At 38.5% G+C, this 16,050-nt stretch overlaps 1 protein-coding gene across 8 annotated transcripts in view; it reads right to left on the bottom strand.

Moving 5' to 3' along the window:
- Positions 1 to 16,050, bottom strand: part of LOC125467036 (dixin-like) — a 117,646-nt gene that overhangs the window by 76,164 nt on the left and 25,432 nt on the right. For 5 of the 8 annotated variants that reach the window (XR_007250547.2, XR_009442862.1, XM_048562370.2 and 2 more), the window contains exon 1: positions 13,709 to 13,936. The exons of the other annotated variants lie outside the window; for them this stretch is intronic. Coding sequence is in view for 3 of the 5 variants with exons in the window: in XM_048562370.2 (XP_048418327.1) it covers positions 13,709 to 13,768 (60 nt within the window). In the remaining 2 variants the exon portion in view is untranslated. Of the gene's footprint in view, positions 1 to 13,708; positions 13,937 to 16,050 lie in introns of those variants that run through there. 8 annotated transcript variants of the gene reach the window in all.

The raw sequence follows: 16,050 nt of genomic DNA, 5'->3' as shown, positions 1-16,050 counted from the left end.
GGCAATAGCTGATTGTGCTTATGGGTATCCATTTCTTTTAAAACCTCCATATAAGTGCTCCTAATATATAAAATACCACGCAAAGACTGTGAGAAACATTAAATAGGCCAAACTGGAAGGAAGCTGGCAATAAAGGATACACAAAAACCAAAAGCCATCAATAGACATGACCAATTCTCACTGGTCTCAATACACCATGGACAAAGGAGGACATGAATTCGACTGGGACAACGCATGCATAACAGCACACGCCAAACAGAGACATGCCAGGGAATTCCTGGAGGCCTGGCATTCCAAACAGAACTCCATCAACAAACACACTGAACTGGAACCAGTGTACAAGCCACTGAAGAACATAACCGGAAGTAATACCAATTACCCCAGCAAACCAAGGCATATAAATAACAAGCAAGACAGAACACTAACGCTTCACCGGAGGCACAGTGACAACATTACCTAGCAGGGTGATGAAACATCTACAATCAGACGCACTGGTTCAGCGAGCTAGTCTGCAACCTCAGGTTAGTCATGGTTCACAACACTCCAGCTTCCCAGTCTCCCGTAATCCTTTGCAATTTGCCTACTAGCACAACAGGTCCACAGGAGATGTCATCTCTGAAGCCCTTACATTCATCCCTGGAATATCTGGATAACAAGGATACCAACGTCAGGGTCCTGCTTATTGACTACAGTTCTGCCTCCAACATCATAATTCCATAGACCACAATCAGTAAGAGCATGCAACAATACCTCCACCACGTAATCCTCAACACCAGTGCTCCACATGACTGCATACTCAGCCCCCTACTAAACTCCTCATACACCCATGGTAGACAAACAGGAGGCTGGAAGAACACAGCAAGCCAGGCAGCGTTTTGAGATGTGTACTGCTGTGTTCTTCCAGCCTCCTGTTTGTCTACCTTGGATTTCAACATCTACAGTTTTTTTTGTCTCTAACCTTATACACTCCTACTTTATGGCCAAATTCTGCTCCAACTTAATTTACAAGTTTGATGATGATGCCACTGTTGTAGGGCGGATATCAAACAATCTTGAAACAGAATACAGGAAAGAGATACAGGGCTTAGTGCATGGTATAAAAATAACAATCTCTCCAAAGTCAATAAAATGAAGGAGCTGGTCAATGACTTCAGGAAAGAGAGAGGAGTTCACACCCCTGTCTGCATCAATGGTGCTGCTCGACAGCATCATGTTTCAGGGAGTAATGATCACTAGCAAACTGTCCTGGTCCACGCACATCAACACAATGATCACGAAAGAACAAGAATGTTTATACTTCTTCAGGAGGTTAAGGAAATTTGGCATATCCTCAAGGACTCTTACCAATTTTTATAGATGCACCACAAAAAGCAAACTATCTGGATAGATCACTGCGAAGTTTGGCAACTGCTTGTCTCAAGGCGGCAAGAAACTATGGAGAGTCGTCAACACAGCGCAGCGTATCACACAAACCAGCCTTCCATCCACTGACTCCATCTATACTTCCCACTACCTCAGGAAAGCAACCAACATGATCGAAGACCCAACCTACCCCCGGTTATTTTCTCTTCCACCCTCTTCTGTTGGGAAGAAGATATAAAAGTTTGTATATAGGCACATATGAATAGCTTCTTCCCCATTGTTATTAGACTTCTGAATGGATCTCTCAAATTTTAAATTTAATGTTGATCTTGCTTTCTGTGCACCTTCTCTGCAGATGTAACATTCTATTCTTTACTTTGTTCTACAACTCAATGCACTTTGTATGGCATGATCTACCTATACTGCATGCAAAACAAAACTTTTCACTGTACTGAGGTATAATAAATCAAATCATTATCAAAAAAGAGAGACAGAGAGAGACACAGAGACACCAGTGAAAACAGCACAAGGAGTGGGAAAAAAAGTCTAAGAGTGGCATCACTGGAAAGCCATAGATGGCTGTTTGTTGAGCAGGTGTTGTTCAGAATCGTGTTCCAACTTTACTAATTTGAAACATGCAAATTTCTAAACAGTGCACATGGAAAGTAAGAGTTTACAAGATAGTTAATTACTTAGATAAGGAACGTGAATGTGCTAAAGCCAAGTTTGTGGATGACAAAAGAAGGCAAGAAGGCAAGGGGCGAAAGTGAAACCTGGAGTCTGCAGAGGGATGTGGACAGTTTAAGTGAATGGGCAAAAAAAAATTGGCAGATGGAATTTAACAAGGGAAATGTGAGATTCTGCACTTTGGCAGGAAGAATAGCAGAGCTGAATATAGGTTAAATGGAGGAATTCTGCAGAATGCTGCAGCACTAAGACATTTGTGAGTCCTCATGCAAAAAGCTACAAGTTCAGTAGGTCTTGAAGAGGTAGATGTATCGTTGGCCTTTATTTCAAAGTCTTGCTAAACTATATAAAGCTTGAGTTAGACCACACCTGAAATACTAGGAATAGTTTTGGACACTTAACTAAGGAAAGACATACTGGCATTGGAAGTAGTCAGAGAAGGTTTGCTAGATTGTTTCCAGATACAGAGAGATTGTCGAACAGGGAAAGGTTAAATAGTTCAAGCCTATGCTCAATGGAGTTGAGAATAATGAGCAGCAACATTATTGAAACATACAAGATTCTTTGAGGGCTTGACAGGGCAGATGCAGACAGGTTGTTTCCCCTTGTGGAAGAGTCTAGGACCAGACAACATAATTTCAGAGTGAGAGATCAGCCGGTTAGGACGGAGAGGAGGAGAAATTCTTCTTCAGAAGGTAGTCAGTCAGTCAGTCAGTCAGTCAGTCAATCTGTAAAATTCTTTACCATACAGGTTAGATCATTAAGTACATTCGGAGCAGAGATAGAAAGATTTTTTAAATCGGAAAGGGAATCAAGGGTTATGGGGAATTGGCAAGAAAATAGAGGTGAGGATTATCAGATCAGCTGCAACATCACTGAATGGTGGAGCATTAAATGAGAATGGTCTCCTTCTGCTCCTATGTCCTGTGGGCTTACAGTACAAGAGTTAAACAAGTTAAATTAAGTATAGTTACGCTGAGTAATTTAAAAGTAGGAGTTAAGATACGGTACGGCAAGTTGGTCAAGCAGGATGCCAACCATATGGCATGTGGACAATCTCCTGGACCCCTTTCCTCACTTGGGTGAGCTCATGTCAGCAAATGTCACTGGTTGCAGAAGCTTAAACTCCAGATTTTGCAGCTCAAACAGCAGCTACAATCATTGATGTGCATCCAAGTAGAGAACTATGTGGATAGCACATTGCAAGAAATGGTCACACCATAAGTTAGGGCAAACAGGCAGGTAGGAATAAGTGAGCACCAATCAGCCCAGACAAGTTGTACAGCACTCCTTAGATAAGCTGCTCACTGATCAAATTTTTGTTTTGGGTATTGGTGAGGGCAATGGATCCTTGGAGAAAAGCAGCAGAAGTCAAGCCTCGTGTGCATAAAATGCTATGAGAAGATAGAACATTAAGCTAATGTGCAGTGTGAAAGGAAGGGAGAAAGTCACGAAGTCTATATCAGGGTTCTCTTACATGTATGTGAATGCAGGAAGAGTTTATAATTCCAAGGTGTTACAAGCATAAATTCTCATGTGAGACTATGATATTGAGGTGATAACAAAGGATGGATTAAGGAAGGTGAGGTCTCAATATCAAATATTCCTGGTTACACTTGGGGCACAATGATCATTGTGTCATACGTTTAGGATGAAGGCGGGAAAGGACATTGGTCAATCCAGAGTAAGAATAATCAACTGGCAGACAGCTGACTTCATTGGGGCAAGAACAAACCTGGACCAGATAGACTGGAATCAAAGAAAGGTTGATTAAGAAAACAGTAGCTGAACATTAGGTTAACTCCAAAACACGAGATGGTTTGAGCACAAAGTACATTACATCAAAAATGATGGAACGAACAATGCACAGTTCCCTGATGACAAATGAGGTACCGTTCAATTTGTACAGTGGTTGCAGACTTGGAGTTTGCTTTTGGATTTTCAGTTGAGGAAAGCCAGCTGCACAACAAACTGCTCAGCCCACATCTCCCAAAACTGAGAGATCAGGGTGAAAACTAATCGTTCTTTTCTAAGGGTTTGTGAATAAAATTCTCAATACTGCCTTTCCTAAGCGAGCTATGACTGCCAAGAACTTAAGAGACAACTGTGTGTGATTAATGACTTGGCCACACATGCAAAAACACCACATTTACAGACTTCAGGACATTCTACGCATTTTCCAAAAAAAAAATCTGAACGAATCTCATTGAATACCCATGGTGCATACAGAAGCCTTTTGGTCCACTAAGTCTGCACCAACTCACCGAAGAACACCACACCCAGACCCACTCCCTCCATCCAATTCCCATAACCCTGCATTAACCATGGCTGATCCACCTAGGCTGTACATCCCTGGACGCCACAGGGTAAATTAGCATGACCAATCCACTTAACTTGAACATCTTTGGACTGTCGGGGGAAACCAGAGCACCAGGTGGAAAGTCATGCAGACACAGGGGAAACATGCAAACTCCACACAGACAGGTGCCCAAGGCTAGAATCAAACCCAGGTTTCTTGGGGTTGTATGGCAACAATGCTAACATGTGCTATCGGGCTGCCCCTTGGCCACCACTGTCCAGAAACATTTGCTTTTAACAGTAAATCTCTATGGAGAAATTTTTAAAATTTCCTTTCCCTTCAGTGGTTTTGGCTTACAGAGAGAAACATTTATATTTTTATATTACAAACTGCATGTTTTAACCAATTCTGCATCTTTATTCAATGTGTTTTATTTTTAAATACACCTATTGGCAATGTTATGTAACACTTCTGTGGCTGTCGCAGTGTGAGTTTGAATCCAGAATTTCTGGTCCAGAGGCAGGGGCAGTACCACTGCATCACAAGACTTGAGCTTTGTTTTATAACAAAATCAATAATTTTCATTTCACATGAAACCTAGTTTCTGGATTTTTAAAATAAAAATTCTAAGTCTAATGTAGAAAAACCACACAATTTGCCATGTTAAGGCTTTTATAATTTTTTATTTAATGTTGTGGCCCAAGGTGTATTGTGATTAGGGCAACAGTGCATTCTTCCCATCTTGGCCATCTCAGTATTCAAATTTTATTTCACACATTGTGACAGATTAGAGAATGCAACTCCACATGTGCAGCCATTGCCAGCAATTTTATAATGAAGCAGCAGTACTGAATGAGTCCTTGGATTAGTTTCCACATAAAGCAATGATCTATGAGTCACCCCCGTTCTGAAAAGGCCAACAATATCCTTATAGTAAAAACATGTGTGTCCAGTATGAGAAACATTTTGAAATGGGCTTTCATAGCTCTGCTCATGAATTAATAGTTCATGTTTAGTATAACTTCCTTCATTTGACAGCTGCCAGCGTTCTTGGGTTCAGTCCAGCTTAGCAACTGTGAAAAATTCACACTAAGCAAGACTCTACCACAGCTGCAGGGATACCCCTTTTTCACCTCCCAGCCCCCATACTATGTTACTCAGCAGACGGAAGATCCCCAGCCCAATGCCTCAGACAGCAATATAATAGTTGCGCTATTCATATTAAATTGCGCTATTAGGGCAGTCTGGCTGACCTTAGGGTTACTGATATAGCTTGCTTCCTCTTGTTTCAATCAATAAAGGGATTTCTTTCCATTAGAACGCTCAAAGTTTGTCATTATAGATATCATGTTTACTGAAACATCTATAGCAAACAATTCTTAAACTTAAAGTCCTCATCCAGTTTAAGTGCTTTCATAGTATTCCCTTTCCCATTTGTACAAATTATTCAAGCACCATCATGACTCATTTAAGAAACCTTATACACATTTCCTCTCCCTTTAGCTTCAATGCTCTGGAACATGATGGAATTCTTTCCATAAAATGATTTTCCCCTCTACCTTCCTCATAATCCTCTTTAAAATGCATCTCTGAATATCCTTTATGTTTACATCATTTTTTTTCTGATTATGCCTGTGAAGCACCATGGTTCATCTTGCTACTTAGAGTCACAAATACAAATGGACAGTATTATTTTGAATACGTGATTGTATCTACTGAGGTGTACCGAATCATTTTCAATCAAATTTGGATATCCTTCGGTGTAATATATGTTCTCATTATTGGTTTGCTTTCTAATTAGCTGCTCTCCATCGTCCGTTATTTTAAAATCACATCTGGAAAATTTATAAAGCAAGTAAATCATTTGCATCCTGGAGTCCTTAAAAATAATTATTTTTGTCTCTTTCATTAAGTATGTGTTTTTAGCTTCTCTAATGGCTTAATGGATAAAATCCACGGCAAAATAATACTGAGCAGCCATACTGAGCTAAAAGACCCAGGTTCAGGACTGTGTCAAGTTGCCTGACTTTGGTTAGAGCGACAGCTGCAAAGTTCCCCTATAGCCTCAACATGTGAAAAGGTGAAAGTGAAGTAGAATTCCCCATTCTGTTGGAAAGTACTTATGCAGATAGAGTAATAAAAAGGATCCTGTACTGCTGCAACGCGCCATAAAGTCATTGCCCTATTGTTGGTGACAATTTCTGCATGCTATGCGTTGAAAGACTAAAACAAACAAACAGTCAGATGGAGAAAATGATAGGAATCAACAACTAGACTTGACACAAAGCAAAACCGGCCTCGCACTCTGATTATTGACACATGTCAAGCTTGGCAGTCATGCCTCTGTGGTTAAGTAATCTGCTGGCATTCATCATCTAGGTTCATACACAAAAATTGATATAGTGTTATGGTAGCAGGGAAAATCATTTTATGGAGGGAAATCCACAATATTCCAGACTGTTGCCTGTGGCAGTAAAAGGAGTGAAAAAATAAAACTGGAGGGCTAACAATTTTATGAAATCGACCTGGTGAATAGCTGCTTAAAAAGTGGATTGAACTTTACAAGAATAATTACAGGAACAAATGATTAAATACTTGATGGAGTACTAAGGTTGCAGAGTTTCACAAACACAGAATTGTCATCTATGAGATGCAACTGGTCATGGTTGAATGATGCATTTAAAATTTGCAGATAATTGAGAAGTTTTATAGACATATCTTTGATAATTCTGGTTATTCTTCTTCAGAGCACTTGATATATTGAATATAATTTGAATGGTGCACTGTTGGAAGCACCTGCCTTCCTCCTGTAATGGAATCTCAGGTGACAGGCATTGCTGCTGTAGCATCAACATTTCTTTTTAATTCTGCTTCTGTATTTTGCAAAGTACCTGGCTTTTGAGTTTGTCCTCAACACAAATATAGGCATCATTCAAAACAGGCATCACATTTTGCATAGCACTTATGTGTTAAGTTTTTCAACGGGAAGGCAAAACATTGGAAGTTGACCCAGAGGGAAAAACAGATAAAGTTAAATAAGGCAACAGAAGATCAAACAAATTAAGTTTTGAAGAGATCATTGAAAAGGACTGACAGAAATGGCAAAACAGAAGAATCTATTAGAAAACCACCATTGAGTAAAGGTAGAATGACTAAAACAAAAACTGCAGTTGAGAAGTGGGGCACAAGAGGTCACAAGACATCAGAGAGCCGGAATGCACATATGGGACGTGAGATTTCTTTCTTCAAAAGGGTTCATTGTTTCACTATATGTCACACTGCATCACATTGTGAAACTGGAGGCAATAAATGGAAAATTTTACGGTAAACTATAGTGCCTGAGTAGCCTCTTGCCTTACACACTACAAATCTAGCACTGCTGTACAGTAAAACAGTTAAGTGTATACACTATTCGCTCTAATTTCTTTTGATACTCTGAAATGCAGTTGCAATCATTCTGCAAGGTAATGTTTTAATACAGGTCATAGAAAAGTGGGAAAGCAAGGAGAAAACTGAAAAGGCTTTATATTGCAAAACAATAAAGGAATCAGTACAACATATTGAAAGTTGCTGACCATACACATTTGTCTACTGATCATTTCTCACTAGCTGTAAAAGGTCTGGGTCATATGAACTTGCCAAACATCATTCTGGAACTGAAGAATATATGTCTGCGGTTTAATCAGAACTAGTTGAATACATTTTCAGTGAGATGGTCCAGTATAGCGCAATACAGCCACAGAAAACATCACAACCGAGTCTAGTCATAAACTCACACAGCATCCACATGATAACCTGTCAGCAATCAGGAATTGCATATAACCTAAATCACTTAATATGCTGTTTCTTTTTAATTGAGATGTTAATGTTACACCAGTATTTGCTTAACTTGGAAGGTTTAATCCATACCACGACCACAGAATTTTAAATGTCATATTGGGATATGGGTAGCAATTGATGTTAAAGAGGAAAACATATAAGCATTAAAAATCAAATGTTAAAATGGAATATGGTGCAAATATGTCAATATATGAAAAAGCGTAGACAGTGACTCAGTGGTTAGCGCTGCTGCCTCACAAGGCCAGAGACCTGGGTTAGATTCCATCCTGGGACAACAGTTTTGCACATTCTCACCTTGTCTGCATGGGTTTCTGCCAGGGGCTCCAGTTTCCTCCCACAGTTCAAAAAATGTGCAGATTAGGTAGATTGCCCATGCTAAATTGCCCATAGTGTCTAGAGATATTAAATGGATTAGCCATGGGAAATACAGGGTTACAGGAAAAGGGTAGGGGAATGGGTCTGGGTAGGATGCACTTTGGAGGGTCAGTGTGGACTTGTTGGGCCAGGTGGCCTTTTTACTGTGGCCCTGTGGGACTTTTTTCTATTCATATCGGTTTCATACAGTCTATACTTGATGAAAACTGACAAAGGTAACATTCAAAATATTCACATGCTCGTTCTCTTTTGAAGAACCATGCACTTGTTTATTTTATTTGAACTTATTCCTATCACTTGGTCAATCTTTGTTTCAAGTTAACGACCTAATTGGAAAAGGATCTATTTGTTGTCACCAACGCACCAACGGCAATTGCTGACAATGCATACGCATTGTCAATTATTATGCAGAATATTAAGCCAATTTTTCAAAATGAAAATAAAAAACTTTAAGTTTATTTCTGTTTCATGATATACCATGCAATTAAAATGGTTTTAATTGGTTTTTGTAAGTATTTATTACTATATTTATGAGGGATAGCACCAGTAATGCACATACTCATCGGTGTCAGCAAGAGTAGCCAATTGGAAAATACACATTCTGAATTAACAGCATGTTTACCATTCTAAAGTTTCTTTGAATTATAATATCATTGGACATATTAGTGCTGACATCAACAAAATTACGTTTGTTTGCATTTAGCAGTACCTATGTTTATAACACTTCCTAATTACTTTAGAAACAATCTGTGTGTCATAATATTCCACTTTATTATGATGATGTGGATCTTCTGAATTCACTTTCTCCACCAAAACATTATAATCTTTGCAGCACTTGGCATTGTGATTGTTCTGGATCCTTGAAGGAGCAATTCACCTATGACAACACCAACACACTCATCCCACCACCTTTTTTCTAGGTAACACTGAAGACATTTTCTTTTCAGATGATAATCCAATTCCATTCAAAGTCTTGAACAAAACTGCTTCTGCTAGACTTTCTAGCGCAGAATATTCACGATACTGCTGAAGTAAACACAAATGACTCAAAAAGTGAGGTTAGCTTGATATCACACAAATCCATCCATCTTCACCATGCAGAAGAGACTTCACGGATAAGGAAGATAAAAAGTAGTAACCATTGGTTGTTACTATGTATTTTGTAGCTGACTGATGAGCAGCAAATGGCACAATGCCACAAGATTGCATATCTGTTTAAAACTAGTCTTAAAGCATTAAAACACAGTAACAGGTTGAGACAACATGATAATTGCCTTTAAACAATCTGGTAATCCAGGCTGTAAATTTTCTATTTTAAAAAGTAAAACAGAAATTTTGTGCATGAAGAGAGGTACATCTGCAGTAGGAAATGGAAATATTTTACTATTTCAAGACCAATAGTCAGCATGACACATTCCTAAACTGACTGCAATGTGGTTAAACGGAGTCTGATTGTCACTCAAAGCACATCAATTAGAGACCTGAGAAATGGATTTCTCTTTACTCTGATCCAATACATCATTTTACTCCAGACCAAGGAGAACATTTTTTGTCACCAAGGTGACTTTTTAATGTCTCATATCTTATGTTTTTTTTTCCTTATTGTGTTCAATTTATTGCCATGTAATTAGTGCCACCATGGAAGTGAATTTAGCCTTCCAAAATAAATTCCAAAATAACTGACAGATAAAAGGATATTGTAATCAAATTATTCCAAGTTGTATTCATCTCAGGTTTCAAAGGTTTATGTCTAACATCACTGTACTCTGTTGTCAACCCGACATCAACAAACAAAGCATAAATGGAACATTTCACTTGCCTCATGATAGTCCATTAAAAACACCATCTGTAAGGTGCACAGAATCTTTCAATTCAAAGCTGACCTCAAACTTTTTTTAAAAAATTGCTGTATTGCAGCAGTCACAGATCCCTGGTTTTTCATTATGAAGTGACTGCTCAGCTGTGTAGTTGCTGGTCAGGGACTGATGACAGCCATTGTTTTAAAGTTAAAGAGGTAGAAAAAAAAATCATGTTCAGTAATTACAAAACAATGGTTGGAAATAAAAACCAAAAGAACTGCAGAAGCTGCAAATCATTATCAAAAACAGAATTGCTGGAAAAACTCAGCAGGTCTGGCAGTGACTATGAAGTGAAATCAAAGTTAAGATTTCGGGTGCGGTGAACCTTCCTCAGAACTCAGAACGGCTGAAAGTAACCTTTTAAGATGTGGCCTCCTTCCTAGTTTAAAACTGAGATGAAGAGAAATTTATTTTCTGCATCAAATTTTCTACCTCAGACAACAGTGGAAGCTGAGTCATTGAATATTTTCAAAGCTGAGGGAAGCAGATTTTTGAACATACTGCAGTCAAAGGTTATGGGAGTCAGGCTGAGTGAAGTTGAGGCCTAAATCAGATCAGCTATCATCTCAGCTACCATCCTATTGAATTACAGAGCAGTCTCAAGGGGCAGTATAGCCGACTCATATTTCCTATACTCTTATCTGGAGTTTAAGGCAGTCAAAACCAACTCAATTAAATATTTCTTGGCAATCCTATATTAACCATAGCACTATATCAGTGCTCACATGCAGAGTTCAAATAAGCAATTGCAAATGGACAAAGTGGTGAAAAGAATTACAATGTGCTTGCTTCAAACAGATGTCGAATTCTTTGCACAGCATAAGTACATTACAAATCAGTGTCCTTATGTGTCAAATTATTGTACAGCAATGTTTTAGAACATTTACTAAATAGCAGTTCATAATTAACAAATGCTACATAGAGAACTCAGCATATCACATCAGTGTTAACTGTGAAAATATTAATTATTTGCTCCAAATACATTGAACTTACACTGAATGAAACATAAAAAGCAATAATATTTGTTACACTACCAGATATTCTGCTGTAGTAAGTGAGCCCTCTGGTATTACAAAGCAAAATCTGAGGTTATTCTTGCTCGCCTTGAATTAATTTCAACTATTGATATTGCATATTCTCAAACAATATCACTACAAAAGTCTATATTACTAACTGAATATCTGATATAATACACATTGAAAGGTATTGTCCTGAAACTCTACCTCAAATCTTACATGTGTCAATAGAAAAAAAACACCACAGGACTTTGTGGAGCAATTAGATAGTTGTCGAAGAACTAGCATGGGTACAAGGGGCTAAATAGCCACCTTCTGACCTACATAATTTCAGGTTGAGGGCTATGGAAGCAAACTACTGCATTCCTACTTCTCCCTTAACTATGATCAACTAACTCAGTATAAACTGGTGAGTGAACTCGTCATTTTAGTAACATACTTCTTGGCTTTCTTTCACTTGCTGTAAATATAAACATGTGGCTGTCCTGACAGCTACAAAACAGTTGGTGTGGTTAGGTAGACACAATTGTTTACAATGATAATATCCAGTGGTTTTTATACCAGAGTTTGCAAGAGAAAAAAAATGTGCTCATAACTGCTTTCAAGTTTTTGGCAGTGCGTGATGAGCTCATCAGGGACTTTTGAAGCTGTGGTGTCAGAATATAGACATTTAATTACTTTTGAAACAATGCATCCGTGAGTTGCATTTATACACACCACATATTGATTAAAAAATCAGTGAACAACTCACAAAATGGCATGTAGTTTTACTTTATGAAGCTCTGCCTTTTATTCATTCATTTGAAAAGAAGCAAATTAAGCATTTAACCATGTGAAAGGCCTAGATTCTACCTGAAGCCAAATTTTAGTCAGGAATGCTGTGCTTTTAGTTTATTGCCAAGCAGGATAGGATTCAAATGAAGTTATTCCTAGACGTATAAAGTGAAATTGCTGGAAGTAACTATTCTTTAATCTTATGTGGAATTTTGACAACAAATTTTCCAACCTCTGCAATTAACTTTGTGATTCATCTGATTGTAATACAAGTCTAAAGCCAAATTAACACAACTTAAAATATATACACAAATAGTAACTTGATAATCCAACTTCTTTTTGCCTCCAATGGTCACCATCCAATACAGAACATGCATATGAAGACCTAATTCTCCATGGCCTGATGGCACCAACAGGTCAAGCTGAATCACTTAAAAGGCAAAATCATCTGCAAGCAACTGCCATGAGATAAAGCAACCCAAAGCCCCACCACTATGGACTTACCTCCCAGCCCAACACACACAACAACCACTCTACTTTAAAGCAAATTAAAATTTATCGCACTTTTTCTTGTTACTTGCATCCAACGGCTTTTTCTCCAAACTTAATTTTTCAGGAATTTCACTACTGCAAATGTGGGTTTTCTTCCAAATTTAAAATTTAGCAATTTTAAAGCATACATTCCCTTGTGCTACTATCTTGGTCTGGTCTCGGTTTAGTATGTGAACCAGCAACTACAACCCTTTTTACATTCTGCATCTTGAGCAAAATAATTTCCTTCTGATCCCAACAGGGAGGCAGTATTGTATTAACAGTTATGCCATTCTAGTAATTCTAGGCATGTTTTGTGTTATTCAGCCATAAAAAATGGGCTGCTGAGCAATTTTATTTTTAAAAGTTTTATTTGCATGAGAAGTCAATCAATTTGTGCCCAAAATCATTTGACGCATCACATCCTTGAACATTAGGCAATTTTAAAAAGTCTAATTACAAACCAAAATCATTATTTTCTTATGAATATTTCTTGGATGACTCCAAACATAAAACCTTTAAATACTTCTTTGAAGTGACATAATTAAGGGAAAAATACTTTGCATTCTCTGAAAAGATTCACTGATAAACATGGTGGTTATTTCGTGCATTACATTTAATACTAATTAGACAAGACAAACTCCACTTATTGTAATAATGAAATCAGTAAAACATTCATGCATGTACACTAGGCTTAAGGCTAAACATTAGTACATTCAGACCGTATAGTTCATTTAATAAACTCCATATGGAATATTTTAAATAATTAGAACCTAGAAGCCCTACACATCATAACAGCGAGAAGATTTCTATTTCCTCATAAAAGGCTTTTTCATCTTCTTATTCTGAGCATTCAATGCAATACACTACATCTCTGTACTTTCTATAAGAAACAGCTGTTACTAGGTTAACTGGCTAGCTTGAGGCCAACACATGTCCCAGTCATTACTTTCAGTATTATTTACCTCTGTGAATCCCTCTTGCAGAACATCCAGCAAATTTCCTTTGGCTAGGCAGGCAATCATTTTAATTAAAGTTCCAAGATCAAGCAGAAGACAACGTGAAAAGAAATTCAGACCTCCAAAATTGAGAGGATCTTGCCCTCCAAAACAGCACGGTTAAGAAACTAACAGAAGGCAATTTCTTCCTATTCCATACGTGCAAACTGTTACCTTCTTTTAAACAGGATGAGAGTATCAAAGACTGCAGAGAGGGAACAGAGTGAGCATGCTCAGCAGCCAACCAGTCATGTTTGAGGGGATTAGGCATGACAGAATTGTCATGACGACAGTTCGCCACAGGATGAGGGGGTGGGCACTGTCTGAAAAAGCAACTACAACAGATGGTGAATTTTCAAAAATCATTTTTGTTTTAAAATGACAAATTGAATCGAACAAACCTTCTGCCTGCGAAGTAAATTACACACATCTGAAAAGAAATTAGTCATCTAAGTTGAAAACGTTTAAACTTGTGTAGAATACAGGGAACTGTCAGTATATTTCTATACATTAAAGTGACACAATCTAATTTTAATACTTTAAGCCCCAGCACTAAGATGCACAACTAGCTAACTGTATTTACGCTAGTTAATTATGTAGATAATTAAATATACATTTTGAAGACTCATAAACTTTGAACTTCTGGATTTCACACCCCAACTGTCTTTGAATATTATTTCCAAAACAACCCAAAGGTGATTACTCTTCCTGGCTTACGTAGTTCCTCAGGATCCAAAATAACTTGCTTCCGCACAAAATTGAAGGTTCTGAAAACGTTAAATCCAATGTATGATCAGCAGTCTCTATCACAGGTAGGGTCTTTGGTACATGGATTGTTTAAAAGTTTGTGTGCTCCTTCCAATTTCTGGACTATGCCTCTGTGCTCTGATGCCGTTGGGCCTTCCCAAAATTGCATCCTCCACTTTAGTAGGTCAAAAGTCAAGATCTCCCAGGAGTCTGCAAGGATGTTTGATCTATTCAGGAATGCTTTGAGAGCATCCCTAAAGCAGTTTGGCTATTCTCCTGGGAGTATCGTGTCACAATCAAGTTCTAAGTAGAGCAGTTACATTGGGAATTTGGTGTTAGGCAGACAAATTATATCTCCAATACTGCAGAACTAATTTTGAGCAATTAGCACCTTGATGCTGGGTAAATTAGCTTTGGAGACAATGCCGCTGTTGGACACCATTCTTGCCATTATATCGGCAAGATATTACAAAGACACCATTGGTGGTACTTCTCCCATGTTTTGAGCTGCCTGCAAAGGTTGTTCAAGTCTTAGAAGCATACAGAAGCACAAGCATCACTGCTGGCTGACAAACTTTTGGTTGACATTTCTGAAGAAGGGTCTGGGCCCAAAACATCTGCCTTCCTGCTCCTCTGATGCTGCTTGGCCTGGTGTTCATCCAGCTCTACACCTTGTTATCTCAGATTCTCCAGCATCTGCTGTTCCTACTAACTCTGAAACTTTAATCTTACTCTTTTGTGAGCCTGATGTCGAAAGTACTTTTTTTTTCTGTCAACAGAAGGCTAAGCTGAAACCCTGGGAGCCATTGTCCTCCCTGTAATACCGCACTTCACCTGCAAAAAAAAACATGCTTGAAAATAATCTGCAGAACTGATGCCAAACTGTTCGATCCACGCTGCCTTCAATCCAAACCTGAAAATGATTCAACCTCAATCATAGAACTTCATTATACAGATGATGTCAGTATGTGCTCTGACATAGAAACTGAGTTCCAAGTCATTGTCCTCCTTCAAAGCATTTGAAAAAGAAGTGGATCTTTCTTGAAACACCCAGAAAGCTAAGGGTACAAGTTTTTTTTAAATCCCTGTAAACGGCAAGATGGAGAAAACAATTTGGCAAGTTCAGTTGGAGAGAAAGTCATCCCTTCATTGTGAGAGATAAAACGTGTAGAGCTGGATGAACACAGCAGGCCAAGCAGCATCAGAGGAGCAGGAAGGTTGATGTTTCGGGCCTAGACCTTTCTTCAGACCCTTTATTGCTATTTCGGTATTTAAGTTCAGGCCCAGAAAGCCTATGGGCATTGTACCGTCTAATTAAACAGTGGGTGTTGCTTAGTTTCTGCTTTCAGAAACTGTATCAGAATGTCAATCTGCATGTATGAAGCATCCTGGTGGCTAAGAAAGATGGTCGCACATGGGCAGCCCTTTTCTTAATTTAACATATTTTATCATTAACCTGTTCAGAGAAGTTATTACACACCTCCAGAGCAAGTGGGCCTTGAAACCAGTCTTCCCAGTCCAGGGTCAGGGACACTACCACTGCGCCAAAAGGGCCCCTCATT

This window comes from Stegostoma tigrinum, chromosome 32 (genome assembly GCF_030684315.1).
Source record: "Stegostoma tigrinum isolate sSteTig4 chromosome 32, sSteTig4.hap1, whole genome shotgun sequence".
NCBI lineage: Eukaryota > Metazoa > Chordata > Chondrichthyes > Orectolobiformes > Stegostomatidae > Stegostoma > Stegostoma tigrinum.
This window is presented reverse-complemented; position numbering and strand designations above follow the sequence as displayed.